We start from the raw sequence: 15360 nt of genomic DNA, 5'->3' as shown, positions 1-15360 counted from the left end.
TTTATTGTGCAATCATTGAGGAAGTACATAAGTCAAGTCTGCAATCAAAATGAGCTCAAAGATTATTAAAAACAAAAAAGGAAAGAGCTCAAGGACCCATTTTCACGTAAGTTTTTCCCTTTTGAACATAGACAGGGAGGGGATTCACAAAAGTTGCTCATCAATGGCTAATTCTTCTATTATGTTTCCATGGTTTAGAGGATTGAAGCATGGCATATCAGAGCATTTGCTAGGTAAGGTGGTAGAGTCCACTTCTTGATTCCATGAGAGAATAGGCCTTGGATATTTGCGTGCGATGATTACTGAATTTATGACCTCATCAGTTGGATGAAACACTGAAAGAACTTCAAAGCCTTGAAGATCACAAGGATCAATGACAGGATATAAGAATGCTCGAGCTCCTTGTGCACTTCTTAGCAACAGAAAAGCTCCTGGAGCCATGTACTCAGCCAAGTGACGTATTACATGAGCCTTCTCCTCCTTGTGCATACCTACTAGAGCCGCCAAGAAAATAACTTCATATTCCTTTAAGCCACTTGACACGTTCATAACATCAGCAGTGTGGAAAAACATTCGTTTTGATAAGTCAGGATCCGAGGAAACCAACTGAGAGGCTTTGGCATTTGCAGATGGATCGATATCATAGTTATGGAAGGAGGTAGAAATTAGATGTTTGGTAGCCAAGATGATAGAAGTGAGAGGGAGGGGACCGGAGCCTATAAAAGCCACTTGGTTAGGAAGTGTGGTGCACTCTTTTTGCAGCATGGAAAATTCCAGATGAGTCAGTTTGAGGTAATTGGAATAGTAAGGGAAGATACTGATATGGTCAAGTGGATTTGCATGAGATCCTATGAAGGTAGAGAAATGCCCCTCTAAGATTCCCTCAGCTTCCCCACAAACCTTAATTAGCCTGGATCTCATTTCTTGAACTCTTTCACTCAACTTAGTGATATCAATGTCACTTGGGGACAGACATGTAAGCACAAGTTTGGTGAAGAGGGTGTTGACATGGTTGGACGGACTTAGGTCTACTAACATTGAAATTTTCTCATAGAGATTGGTGATATTAGCTACCAGTGGCTCCTGATGAGATTCCATAATGTCACTATAAGATTTTAGGGAGTATCCAGGAAGAAGCAATACACTCCTGCTAAGCCAATGGCAGTCTCCTTTGAAGACTTATATATGCATATGGGGAGGCTTTATCTTCTCTGAAGAGGTGATTTAATCTCCATTGCATCATTAGCCAATTATAAAATTGCAGATTGTAATGCAAAAAACCATTAACTCATACAAGATTGTAGCATGAGGCGAATCACAATGGCTACCCCTGAACCCCATTGGAGAGTGCTGGGAAAAAGGGAAAAAAATGAAAAAGAAACCAGATTCTGTTACAGAAAAGTTGGATTTAAAATATGCTTAAAACTTAAAATACTTCATAGAGGTCAGTGAAAGGTTGTTTTGGTTTTTAGCTAGAATATCAGAAGCAACAGTTCTTCAAGAGTACGGCAGAAGACACGATAGCAAGTTTTTTTTACATTAAGAGGAGCTAAGTGAAAGCCAAAGGTCATTGTAAAGTCATGATCACCGTCATTAGTCACTATGAGGATTGAGGCCTGCATGACCTCTAAAATGCATTCTATCCCCGTACAGGGTGCTTTTCTTTGGGGGGGTTTGAGTCTGACTCCTCTTGTCACTAATTAGAATGTACCTGTCAATCACAGATTGATGGAAAACCAACTATTTAGCCACTCTGCACTAAAGTTCTAAACATTCCAAACCTGACACCGCCTACTTTAATCCAGCATAAAGGGAAAACAGAAAGAATGATTAGGCATATCTTCATCTGTTTGCTTAGTTACAACATAAAACTATAGCAAAACAATTTTACTGTGGATAACCGATGTGAAGCAGCCAGTAAAGTTCAAGGCAATGCAGCAGCATCAGCCGAGGGAAGAGGGTGGAATATTGTTATAGTAGTACTTTTCCACTAATCAACATAGAAAAGGGCCATTGCATCCGTCAACCCTATGAGTACATAATGTCGACATTCCATGTTGTCACAGAAGCTATCCCTCTCAATTTGCAATCCATGTGGTTCTTCCTCTTGCTTCTGCTTTTTTCTTGTAATTTTCTATTCCGATTTGAATGGTTGTAAATCTATTCAGTGTCTAATCTAATCATAGTTGTTTTTGAGCTGTCTGCTTTCCACATGATGCTTTTGCATTCCACTTCCCTTAACCTATCATTGGATACTGGTTTTTAGTCTTGCTTGAGTGCTGGTGGCGGCAGAGTACTATCTTTTCACTAGGATCAGCAGAAACCAATGGTAGCTTAACCTCCATGACCAAACCTAACATCATATTCTATCTGTCCCAAGCCCTTTCCTGCACATTTCTGCTGTTAAGTTATAAAGCCCCAAAATTTGGTTTCATAAATCAACCAATCTGAAAATAAATGCCATTTTTGATTGCCCAGAAACAAAAGCAATGCCATATATTTTGTGATTAAAATAAATTTCATTTGATCTTCGATAAGTTACCTAGCTTATTCTAAACACATAATTTATTTACTGAATTGAATGAATAAGTTTTCTTCATTTCACCTTTCTATCCATCTGTTAGACTCAAGTTTTTTAAGTTCTGATCCTGGCTATACTTCGACCAAGCTTTTCCCACACTAGGCCCAACATTTCCCAATTTTTCTAAAGTTACGGGCCTGGCTGTTGACTGGTAATCAGACCAAATTATTTCCCAAAATATAAGCCCATGAAACTAGACTTTTCCAGGGACTGTCACCGCATTATGTAAGTGCATGTGTCTCTCAAGGCAACTCCTCCAGCCCCAGCAGGCCAGCGCGGCCCAACATCACGGCCAGGATGCTAACAGGTGCACCTCGAAGTTGACGCGTGCGAAAGCATTTGCCTTGCATGTTTGACATTTGTGGGAACAGTAGTCAGTACAGAGAAGCAGGCGGCAGTGAAGAGAAGAGATTTCTTTACCTAGGAACTTGGAAGCTCGTTCTGGGACACAAAGCCAAAAGTTAAGCGGAAAAAAATGGAGGGGAAGAGAGGGGAAGAAATGGGCAAGACCTTGATGACTGAGACATGGCTGAGGAATCACCGGTTGTTGTACGTTGGAGCTACTAGACACCCTTTCATCCGCAGCATTCGAGATGGGAACATTGATCTTTCGTCTTTCAAAACATGGCTGGTATTTTTCTGATTCTTTATTCTTGATAATCTGTTTGTAGCAATTTGTTAACATTTAGGCATAATTACTATGCTAGCTCTATTGAAAGTTGTTTCTTTAGAGGAAAATTGATTGCTTTGAATCCAATTTGATGCTTTATAATATGAACTAACTTGGTCCCAAATTTTTTTAAAAAAATAAAACTTCAGGGGCAGGATTACGTATTTGTTAGATCGTTTGTGCCGTTTGTAGCAAGTGTGTTGAGTAAAGCTTGCAAGGGATCAGATAATAGTAGTAATGATGTGGAAGTGATATTGGGAGGTATGGCTGCTCTAAATGATGAGATTGCATGGTTCAAGAAAGAAGCTTCCAAGTGGGGCGTTCAGCTCTCTGATATTGTTCCTCAGAAGGCCAATCAAAATTACTGCCGGTAATCATTTTATATACACGGTGTTTACTAAAAGTTTTTGCTTGTGATTACTCTGGAATTATTTCATTTTAGTGCCTTTATAGCTCATGGAAATGTGTGTTAATGGACAATCTGATGACTTTGTTTGAGTTGCTAAATCATGAATTCCAAAGTTTAGGAGGTCTAAAGTACAATTTAGAACGAGTTTAAGGAGTATTTTCTTGAATATGGGTTTCTGCTCATTTCTAGGTGTCAACTTCTTGGCCTAACTAAGCCCCTTCGACAGAGTCCTAGTGATCCTTCATCCAATGGATATATGTGTTCTACTGTTCATCTTTGGGATCATTTCCAGGTAGAAATGTTTTCTTGATTGAATCCGGTAATTTCTTGCTTCCTCAAACTGATGGTCAATATGAAAGAACAATTCAGATCTTTGAAGATATATTGAAGCTTGATATAATTGATTTGGAAGATTAATGGAATGGACATTATCTTTTGCAAAAGTTGAATTGAAAGTTGAGAGGAGATAACGTCTTATTTAGTTTTTTCGTTGCTGCCATTAAGCCCATGTTAAAGTTGTAGCATCAGAGAGATGTGCATTGAGCTGTGCATATATGTTCTTGGCATTTATGTGTTACCTTTACCTGGGGTGTGCTATATATTGAGGTTAAGAATCAAAATGGTAGATCCTGGTTCATGTAGATCAATTAGATAGAATTATTATTATAGAGTTTGGAAAAGGAGTGATTTAATTGAAGTTCTAGTCTAAATTCTCTATTAAAACTTTCTCCTTTTAATGCACAAAGACATCTTAAATAGGCTCTTGGAAATTGTATTATTGATCATCGGACATGATTCCATAGTCTTGAGTTACAATATAGAAGCAGACACATTTTTTATTTGATATTGCAGATTTCTTGAGAGCTTAATGAGCCCAGAAGTTGAATATACTGTTGCAATCACAGCTTTTTGGGCGATTGAAGCTGTCTATCAAGAGAGTTTTGCCCACTGCCTGGAAGATGGAACTAAAACCCCCCCTGAGCTTCAGGAAACTTGCCAAAGATGGGGCAATGAAGGTTTTGGTCAGTACTGCAATGCTCTTAGAAAAATTGCTGATCGACAGCTAGAGAAGGCTTCTGATGATGTGATCACAAAAGCCGAAGTGACATTCTTGCGTGTTCTTGAACATGAGGTTGATTTTTGGAATATAAGCCATGGGGGAACCTCAACTTTATGAACCTGATATGATTTGAGTAGGTTGCCCTCTTTCCTCATCTGCCAATTATGACTTTTCCTTAGCGTAGAAAAGCATAGAGTTAGCTTGTTCAATCTATGAGATTGCACAATATTATAAACAGTATAGCACTGGAAAATATGTTAAAACAATGTCTGTATAGTTTTATGCTGTATCTTCAATGTGTTAATCAATGAATTGTTTGCTATCTTGTTCCTCATTCTCACCTTGAAAATTATCATTTGAGGCAGGGAGGCCATTCCGAGCAGAGGAAGCCTACGAAAATCCTGTTTGTTTTTGGATTACGGAATATGAAATGAATCCCTGAAGAGACCTGAAGAAATTTCGCAAGCAAAATATAATAGGAAAATGGCTGTTCTTGTTCTTCAATATATAGTTGTAGATTGATAGCATGAAAAATTTGACCTGCATCGCATTGTTTGTGCAAGGAAAATGGAGAAGAAAACAAAAAGAATAGTGGGAGAAGAAGATAACCATGAACGGCCTTATCTTGTAGGAATTGTTTTTTTATTGCTTTGAAATTCGGTTCACGAAAAAGAAAATGATTTGATAGATATGTAGAAATCAAATCCATATGATGTAGGTATGCACCAAGGGTTCCTTCAAGGGAAATACAGACCAAACAATTTTGAAGAACTGTAAAGAAACACTGGAAGCAAGGTTTTATTTCATGTATGTACAAACTGCAAAAATACCAGACTAGAAAACCAATTGAATCTAGTCATTTCGTACATGAGAAATCCAAAGTCTTGGAACAAAATTTAATAGTTGAACATCCCAACAGAGGCCATGATGGGCTGACCAGAACCATGACACTGCCAAGAATCCAAGTGGGGTTCCCTGATGTCAGCAGTTTGATCAGAAAAGCTTCCAGATTGCATCAAGTTCATTTGCAACAGGTCCATGTGAGTTTGCATCACTTCCAGATTCCTTAAATATTGAGCCAACTCCAACTTTTGGGCCTTCAGGAGATTGTTTTCTGACTCCAGAACAAGAGTCTTTTGCATTAAAATTTCATAATTGTCGGCATTCTTGCGTATCTCCACATTCAAAGAAGCAACCTCTCCGACCAAGTCCTCCAACAGCTTTTGCTTCTTCATTCGTGATCGTCTTGCAGATTCTCGGTTTGATAGCATCCTCTTTCTCTTCTTTTCATCCATGGCCATGCAGCGAGCATCTGCCTCAGACCCCGAGCTCCTCTGTGGGAAGGGATTCGACATCTTCTTGGGGTAGAATTAGAATAACAGCAGCCTTGGAATTTAGGATAGCAAAGGTAATACAGTACCTTCAAGAACTAGTAAAACTCGGGTAAAATCAAACTAGAATTCCTTACAGCCAAAAGAAAACAAAAAATAATGACAATAAAAAAGGAAAAATCAAACCAAAATTATTGAGAAGACGTAAAACCAATGAAGAATGACAACAGACACTGAATGGAAGAAAAGAATCTGTGAGAATGAAGAAAGGCAGTTCATATCATAAGTCTTATGAAGAAAAATTTTATTGATAAAAAGGCAGAACCATAACGAAAAACAGAACAAAAATCTCGGGCTGAGAAACAAAAGAGAGGGTTGTGATTAGAGGACTTAAAAGGGCTGAAGATAAGGAGAAGAAAGCTGTCGAAGAGTTGAGAAGTGGAGAATTCAGGGCTTCCAGAGGGGGATATATAAAGACAAAGGGTTCATCTTGAAACAATATTAAAATAGAAAAAATAAAAGGAGGGTTTATCCTCTTATCAATCAAGGATTATGAACATGAAGCTTGAAGGAATCTTCCATGTGGGGTTGGTGAATGGTGGAGAAACGTGTGTTAATCCAGTTGACAGTTCCATTTCTATATTTGCCATTGGTCAAAGACAACGTATGCTGCAAAGTTGTTAATCACATGATCAACGATATTTTTTTTGTCACAGCTGGTTTTGACTGTTCTTTAATTTCTCTAGATTAAGGACTGATCAGTTGCAAATTTCTTCCATGGCACCATCCATCTCATGCTTTCCCCTGCTTTCTGGGACGGTAAAGATTGCTTAGCATGAGGCTGTGTCTGTCTTTCCTTACAAAAGTCCAAGGATCCTTTTTCACCCCACCGTTTTTCACCTAATTCTCGTGTTAAATCTAAAGGCTGAATCACCGTTTGAGCTTCTATTATGCCCAAGGTTCCCTTTGTTTTACATAACCATCTCCCCTCCTAATTTGCCCATTGTTTCCATCTCTTCTCCTCTCTAAACAAAGCCTAAGACTTCATTTCTCGGTGCAGCTGTCAATAAAAAATTTGCAGTACTATCAGATAAGGCAACTAACAATTCTTACCTTTCTATTTTGTTTTAATTCTTATTGTCCTTATCTAAAACAATAAAAGTCAATACTAATCAGAATAAAAATTTCTATCGTGCTTGATATCTAAATAAAAATCTTTGGTCTCACTTCATATTCATTTAACATCTTTTACATAACTTTACATTACTTATTCAGTGATCAATGTCAATATTTAACTTCATTCGAGGGTCCTCATAGAAAGGGGTACTCACAGGAATCCATGTATGTTTCTTAAGGGAATTCGTTTTTCTTACCTAAAGCTTCTTTATCATTATCCACTCACATTTCCAGTATTTTTCTTCTTTTGTTGTGACTTCCCACCCACCTTTTTTTTCCTTCATGTCCTTAGCTAGTTAGCTGCTTTTTTAGACTAAAGGCAAAGGTGGTCCTGCGTGGCCTTTTTCAGCTAAATTTGTCTGCAAACTTTGGTCTAATCGCAACCCGAATTAAGATTTTATTTGTTTATAAACGTCAATGCTTTTGAAGATATTCTTACATAGTTAATCTCCATGGTCCCACATGTACGTAAGAGCACCATGTTTGTCCCGATTTGTGTAAAGATAGTTTATGCATTTACGTCTCTGCATTCCTTTGGCCGCTCAGCCAAGCAGCTAGAGGCTTCCTTTTCGTCTCACTCCCATGTAACGTAACACAATTTTTTCCTGAAATGACTATGAAATGGAAGAATTTTTATGCAGAAAAGAAATTCTCAGTTCAAACCTATCTCATCTGCAACATCTTTAATTCATACCAACTTAAGTTTTATTTGAAATCATTCATAACTTTCTGTCATAGTTATAAACTGGTACTTATATATATCCATTCTAGTGGTCGCAGTGCTGTGACCACCGCTTAGAGCCAAGGGTGGAATCATGCATTTTTGACTTTAAAAACTCATCTAGCTAGCTTGGATCTATCTTTGTGACGAAGCTTAATGCGAAACAGCCGTACCCAATTTGTGATGATGATGTCATTTGTCATGTACTCCCCCCAAAAAAATGTCAGTCGTCATGCTCCAATAGTAACATGCAGCCCCACCAAGGACACTACAGTATGTGGAGATTGCATAGATGAGAGTCCACCAATGTTGTTAATAGATAATACTATAAATTGAGGAAATTGTGATAACCTCATAAGAAACTCGACCCAGCAGTTCTGCTTGATGGGTTAGATATGTTTTAGTCAAAGAAACAGAAATCTTTTCTGGAATTTTGCACCATGTATCTATTTTCATACTATTGAATAGAAGCGTTTTGCCGTTCAGTCTTATAGTTAAAGTTATTTGTACAGTAGATTCTACAAAAAGAGGCGTAAAACCCACAGTTCAGTTGCTCATGGAACACTTATTAAAATATGGCCATTGCATAAGCAGATATAGTTGAAGTTTGAGTAGCTAGCTAGCATGCATCCTTGATCAGGCAGCACCAAGGTTGCCCACTTTGACAGTTGACTGCAAATCAGTATTATGGCCAGTTCCACATCCTTAGCACTTTATATCTTTTGGTTGCCAGATGACCATTGTTGCAGTGGGAAGAGGGGAGGCCAGAACTGTATATCCAGGCTAAACCTTCCCCCCCTTTCTTTTTCATTCTTACTTTCTTTGCTTTTGGGGGAGACGGGGGGCATGCATGACTTGATTGACATATGGAATCACATGTTGTTTTATCAGTTCTGGAACAAGAATAATACATCTGCTTCAAAGTATAGCTTCTTTGTTACTACCAATTGGGCACATTCCTCATCCTGTCAGCATTACTTTATCAGGTCCTCTTCATCTGCAATAGATAAGGATTTTCTGCAAGTTTCATTAAAGGGAACGCACTAGTATTTTGAATTAACTTTTTCTGCTCCTTTTCATATTGCAAGGATGAATTCTAGTCTAACAGAACCTAAATTAACTTTTTCTGCTCCTTTTCACATTGCAAGGATGAATTCTAGTCTAACAGAATCTTTATATGTTTTACATATGTGACCATGAAGCCTGAGTAAATGACAAGCAACTTGAACAGATCACACAGCTGAATTTGTACCCATTAACAGGATAAGATTTGGGTCTTCGATGCTAATCTAACTAACTTTTGATTTGACGGAAGAAAATTCTGTTCATTTTGAGTTGCTTTATGCTTCCACACCAAGGAAAATGAAAGATAAAAGCAGTATGCAAGAATTGAAAAAGTTTACTCATGGGGCTGCTAAGATTCGGGACCAGTTCTCAAAAGCTGCAATAGAACAATCTTAAAACTAATTAAACTGCATTATGCTCCTTTTGTTATTAAGCCTACTGCAGATTTATCTGCTAACATAATGTTTAGTTCACAATATGTAATCTGAATAAGTAATTGTGGAAAATGGAAGCAGCTTTGCAAACATTAGCTTGAGGAGCATGCAGCTAGAACTATTCTAATGTTCTACTTTTCTTTCCCATTGTCAAGGTGTTGGGAGAGAAGGGTTATAACTTGAGCTTTCATCTCATGCATACCATTGCAGTGCAGGGTTCCATGAAAATTAATTTCCAAGACAGATGTCAATTGTCAAATTCTTATTTCTTGCTACCCTCTAAGAAGAAAGAATGAGATAGTATGGAGAATGATGGAAAGGAAAATAAAAAAGACCAAGAAGCTTCGAAGATCTAGACCAACGAATTATGCAGCAAATTGCAAACAAGAATGAAGATTTCGGAAGAGAATATGGTCGAATTTAGCACCGTATCGAATTGAAGTGTTTTGTTGACACATAATCCATGAAAAGGTGACAGTCAAGTACGAATTACTACGAAGAGGATTAATTAACAATGAGGTAGCTGGAAGTGTTCTTGTGTCATAGGGAGCAAGAGACTATGAGGCATTTATTTCTTCACTATTCAGAAGTATGGAAGGTTTGGGCAAAATGGAGTGAAGATTGGGGAGCATATTGGGTGGTCCCTGCTAATGTAATGAATTTTTTCAACACACATGGAATGAGGTTGCAATAACAAAAAGGGAGAGACAGATTTGGAAAATGACTTTCTATGTAGTTTCATGGTCTTTATGGCTGCAAAAGAATGAAGTTGTGTTCAAAGGCATAGCTTGCGATTCGAATCAAGCTTATAAAATTAGTAAATTGAGGGTAGCCATCTAGGCCAAAGCGAAGTGGCCTATGAAGTATGGTGAGATTATAGACACCTACAGGTTCCCCCAATTTGGAGCTAATTTAGTAAATGTGGAACATGGTAGGAAGGTTGAGGGGTGGTGCAAACAGCTCAGGGAGAAATGAAGTTTAATGTTGATGGGCAGCCAAAGGATGCCCAAGAGAGACTGGGATTGGGGGAGCAATGAGGGATGAGCACGGACATGTTAAGATCATTTTCTCGAAAGCTATAGGCATAGGAGATTCAAACCTTGTTGAAATTAGAGCAATTCGGGAAGCTTTCTTGTTGTTTATTCCATTCAAATGGAATCAATCACACAGTCTGATAATTGAGAGTGACTCATGTAATGCTGTTAAATGGGTGAACAAACCTTTGGAAGCACCCTGGAGATTAAGAAAGTGGGTTCTTCATATTGAACGATTGAAAAATGATGTACGAAGATAGGAAGTGAGGTACACTTTTAGAGAGAATAACAAACTGGCAGATCGACTTGCAAAAGTTGGGATTCAACGCATAGAGGACCTGGTGTCTGTGCTGGAATAGGCCTCAACCTTCGGTGCCATTGTTAAAGTGAGGAAGGAACCCAGGTAATATGGAAAATTCTCTTTACTTTTGGAGTCGAGACTTTTCTGAGAATCGGGTACTGTGGGTAAGTGTGGCGACTGAGGAAGCTGTTGTGATGATTGGGGTTGTATGGATGAAGGTGAACGGTATCTACATTGGTCATGCTTTTGTTTACTTCTGGGAAAGGTGGAATTTTTTTGTCGAATGTACAATTACGACGGAGATGACCCTATGATGTATCCTCACTTCAAAGCATAACAGACCAAGATCAACTCGCTTTGCTCCTCGAGAGTTAATTCAATGAAATTTCAGAAAAAAGTTACTGAAAAATTGGTTAAAGGAGGTTAATAGCAGCAGGATCTTCTGGCGTATATGAACTGGTGAGGAAACTCTGCTAGATGAATATTGAATGTCTTGTGATCTGTAACGGGTGCGTGATGTTCTGCTCTTGAATTGGTGATCTTTGTGCTACTTGATTGTCTGTTAAAGCTTTTGTGGGTCTTTAAGGGTAGGAAGGGTCGAGTTCTATTTTGTTCTGCTGCTATGATTTGATGTATTTTGTATAGGCATGATTGTATATATATCAGTCATGAGAGGTGTATAGTTATCCGATTTTTGTATAGTAAATTTTTGTGGGTAGCTATGAGTATGATTTGGTGAATATATCTGCTTTTTGTGCTCAGGTATAGCCCATAAATCACTGGTTCTTTACTGATGTTTTTTGAAAGGGATTTTTCCATCCTCCTTTGCAATGAAACTCCAATATTTCAAAAAAAAAAAGAATGAAGATTTCGTTTTATAAGAAAAGAAGGCTTTCCCATGTTGGTTCTAGATTTCTAGAGGTACCCTGGTCCATTCCGGGGCATCAGTTTGCTCTTCTCAATTGCTGACAGAAAACGCCTGACGACATATTGCTGACTCAATCAGGATTAAATTGCCCCAATTTGTAATAATTAATAGAAAAAAACTTGGCGTTTAAGCTGACACACGTGATTCTCCTTTCTACACTTATAAAAAGAAATGCCATCCTCTCCTTGTGCATTAGGGTGGTGGACAAGCGCCCAAAAGCAAAAAGACAGGAAAAAAAAAGGCTGGTTTTAGGCTTCTCACTGCAACCATGACTATAGGTAGCAGTGCTCATGTCAAGAATCAGGTGAGGGACAGCATTGAACATGGGTTCGATAGTATGCACCGGGTGGCTGATGCCGTGACCTTTCCTTTGGCAGCTGTAGATGGTGCTATCCATGGAGTTGCTCGAGGAGTTCTCAACTGGCTCACTGATACACATCCTGAAGACCGAAAGAGAAAGTGCAAGCCTGGCCATGCTGCACCCCCCACCCCCACCCCCACCTAACCCTACTATTCTGCACCTGCCCCTCCACCCGCATATGCGCAGTCCTATCCATATGCATACAATTATGGTTATCCTCTGCCTCCTCCTCCACCACCAGGACCGCCGCCACCACAATGTCAGAGCAATCCAGGATATCTTTCCTATGAAAAGCAACAGTCCAGGACATCTGCCTGGACCTCCTCCGATTCTAATGGTTACCACCCTGGGCGTCCTGGTAATTAACAGATTCAGAATGTTAATCAAGGACGGGGACTATAATGTATAATACCAATCAAAATAATGGTGCAATCAAAGTGTTGGCCAACTTTGGTGGTGCATGATCCTTAGCTTGCAATCTGAAAATGAAATATTAAATCCAGAGGTCAATGATTGATCTCTGCTATGTAACTAAAATACTTATAAATAAGCAAATGTCATATGCTGCAGTGCAAACTGATGTAATATACATGCCTCCTGCTAAGAGGTCCTGGTTTGAATTGCTAATAGAATTACTAGTACAAGATTATCAAGTCCATCATCCAACTAGTTTGAGTTATTTCAGAAATATTTCTGCATTATTTTTAGTTATTTTTTTAAATTAAGGATTCGAATATATAAATAAAGAAAATTATACACTAACTAACAAATCAAATATTTGGATGCTCATTTTTTGTTATATATTACAACTTTTTATTACATTTTACAATCTTTTGTTATGTGTTATGTATTACAACTTTTAGCAAATGTTAGCCCTTTGATGACTAAGAGCATATGTTACATGATGAACTAGTCCGGAATAATCATAAGCCGTTAGAAATTCCTGATAAGGAATAGCTTTGCTTTCAAGCACATACTTTATTTTATTCCTTTTCACCTCTTCTTTATAAGAATGAAGGTCGCGGTCAATCCTCAAAAAGCAAAGAGAAACGAGAAAGAGAGGGCCATGAGGAGGAACCGAGTTAGGAATCAGGTGAGTGACTCTGTAGAACATGGGTTCGACATGCTGCACCGGGTAGCTGATCGTTGCGTGATATATCCCTTGGCGGCCGCCGAAGGTGTTGTGCAAGGAGTTGCTCGAGGGGTTCACAACTTGGTCACACATAAACATCCTTCGGACCGAGCCACAGGTGACCCTGGCAGGTACCTCCGCAAGCCTCCTGAACCTGCATACGGACAGCCCGTTGGACCATGTGTGTGTTACGGTCATCCTCCCGCTCCTGCTCCTCCTCCACCACCACTACCACAGTTTCAGTACCATCCAGCATATCCAGTTCCTTGCCGCCCTCCCTGCTAGTCTAAAAGCAACTTTTCTGTCTTAGCAATGACCGTAAGATTAAAATGTCAAGAATAAGAACAATAAGACAGCTATGATCGCTCTTGTTTTGATTTCTGTATCACCCACAACTTATATAACTTTTACAGGCATATTTTGTAGGATAGTTGCAACCCAATCCTCTAATTTATAGTTCTACTTTATGGTAGCTTTGCCTGTAATGGCATCCAGTCCATCATCCAACTTGCTTTTGAAATTATTTGGGTTGCTTAACTTACATCTGTCAGAATTTTTTTCAATGGAGCTTGGCACACTGGGTGGTGTGACAGTGATAATGGTATATTTAGATCAATGGACAAATTACATGAATTATTAGTCGAAAACTTCTTGCAGTTGTCAGCAAATTTGTTTTGGTTTATCTGATAAAAGAAGAACAGAAAACTGATTGTTAATAATATAAACTTGAACATGCCCATTAAGTCTTCTTGGAAAATGGTACAGTGCAATTTTGCCGACTCAAAACCACGAATAAGTGTTACACGACTTTCTCGGAAAGTAGTGGCCACAACCCACAAAGTATGATTGTCTTGGAGCAAGAAACAAAATGGCTTGGACAGAAGTTTACAAGATCTGATCAGCAGCTGTGTTCAACTTTTCTGCTAAGCCGAGTTGTGTCCTGATGATGCTTGACAAGTATAGTAACAGCAACTGATCCTGCAGACTGTCATTAACAAGCTTATCAAAGGCTGAAGGAGATAGTTTAGGTAGGGACACTGCTGTATCTGCTATAAATCTACCGATGCTGTTATCCGCTGCAACCCGCCCTTCCACAACATCATCAACATATTTGTAGACATCATCTATCAAAGCCAATAGTCTTTCCATTGTGACTTCCATTCCTTCCAAATCATTCGGCAGTTTGTCAACTACTGTTGTCTTGAGGATGTCCAATCCAAGTCGCTTAGCTTCCAGCATACGTAAATCAAGGGGAATTTCTTGGAATTGAGCAGCAAGCTGTAGGTCTCCAAGAGCTAAATTGACAGAAAAATAAGCCTTTATGGTACCCTCTCCATTCCTAAATGCCGTATCCACTGTCAGATGAACAGGGTTAGGTACTTCCCTGGAATAAAAATCATGGATTAATGCACTACCGCCCGTGACTCCAAGCCCAGCGGAATACCATCCAACAATGACTTCTTTCGGATTCACTTTTTGGTGGGAGACTAACATATTATGATGGTATTCTATATCCAAAGCAACTTGTTCCGAGGATTCGGTGTGAGGAACGGCGAAGGAGTTACAGATATCGACGGTGCCGTCAGGGAGGACGGAGCCGAGGAGCGTGCCGATGACTCGTTCGGCTTGGTCGGGACGCCTCACGTAGCAATCGCAGATGTTGAATATGACGAGAGGGTCAACCTTCGCCGACAGGCTCACCGTTGACGGCGCATTGAACTGTAAAACGGTGTGGTTGCTGGCCGCCATCTTGTCTCTCCGATATCTTTTCGATTTGTCGGTTTCAGAAAGTGAAGGAAAGAGACAGAGAGCTTGCAATATTTTCCTTTTTCTAAATTTGCGTATGTTATATATATATAAATTAATCCTAATTTTATTCATATTCTAACTTTACTAATAAAATAACAATACAATAATATTGCATGCTAATCTAGCTAAATAATTTTGTATAAGAACCTTAACATTGAGAAGCATTCGCAGCCATCAAACTGAAAAAGAAATATAACAAAACAAGATAAAAAGAAACTTTAATTATGGAATATCTTAGGATGAAGAGGTATAAACAAGTTAATTTGTGTTACCATTTAATAATTTTAATTAGGGATCTCAGTTCCAATGAGGTGGCTGTAGTTTAGTGGTAAGAATTCCACGTTGTGG

The 15360-nt window shown here is 38.9% G+C and overlaps 3 protein-coding genes and 1 pseudogene across 3 annotated transcripts; 1 reads left to right on the top strand and 3 right to left on the bottom strand.

Annotated features, from left to right (window-relative positions):
* Nucleotides 1-144: 144 nt before the first annotated feature.
* LOC110422089 (nicotianamine synthase-like) lies at nucleotides 145-1098 on the bottom strand. Its single transcript, XM_021435869.1, has one exon. The coding sequence runs from the start codon at nucleotides 1096-1098 to the stop codon at nucleotides 145-147; it is 954 nt and encodes a 317-aa protein (XP_021291544.1).
* A 1667-nt stretch (nucleotides 1099-2765) lies between these two features.
* LOC110422090 (heme oxygenase-like, multi-helical) lies at nucleotides 2766-5042 on the top strand. The gene is given in 4 exon segments (XM_021435870.2): nucleotides 2766-3212; nucleotides 3401-3621; nucleotides 4513-4771; nucleotides 4773-5042. Coding segments are annotated over 4 exon segments (675 nt in total). The 5' UTR covers nucleotides 2766-3056; the 3' UTR covers nucleotides 4812-5042.
* Nucleotides 5043-5481: 439 nt separating this feature from the next.
* Nucleotides 5482-6557, bottom strand: LOC110422091 (bZIP transcription factor 53-like). Its single transcript, XM_021435871.1, has one exon. The coding sequence runs from the start codon at nucleotides 6073-6075 to the stop codon at nucleotides 5617-5619; it is 459 nt and encodes a 152-aa protein (XP_021291546.1). The 5' UTR covers nucleotides 6076-6557; the 3' UTR covers nucleotides 5482-5616.
* Nucleotides 6558-13006: 6449 nt separating this feature from the next.
* LOC110421801 (eukaryotic translation initiation factor 3 subunit F pseudogene) lies at nucleotides 13007-15177 on the bottom strand (annotated as a pseudogene).
* Between the last annotated feature and the right edge of the window lie 183 nt (nucleotides 15178-15360).

This window comes from Theobroma umbraticum, unplaced genomic scaffold, assembly GCF_002168275.2.
Source record: "Theobroma umbraticum cultivar Fairchild unplaced genomic scaffold, ASM216827v3 scaffold_130.0, whole genome shotgun sequence".
Classification (NCBI taxonomy): domain Eukaryota; kingdom Viridiplantae; phylum Streptophyta; class Magnoliopsida; order Malvales; family Malvaceae; genus Theobroma; species Theobroma umbraticum.
The sequence above is the reverse complement of the archived record's forward strand: the minus strand, read 5'-3'. Positions and strand labels throughout refer to the sequence as shown.

Bases quoted from the DNA above. Each gene is read 5' to 3' on its own strand.
- LOC110422089 (XM_021435869.1), bottom strand. From the start codon at position 1,098: ATGGAATCTCATCAGGAGCCACTGGTAGCTAATATCACCAATCTCTAT.
- LOC110422091 (XM_021435871.1), bottom strand. From the start codon at position 6,075: ATGTCGAATCCCTTCCCACAGAGGAGCTCGGGGTCTGAGGCAGATGCT.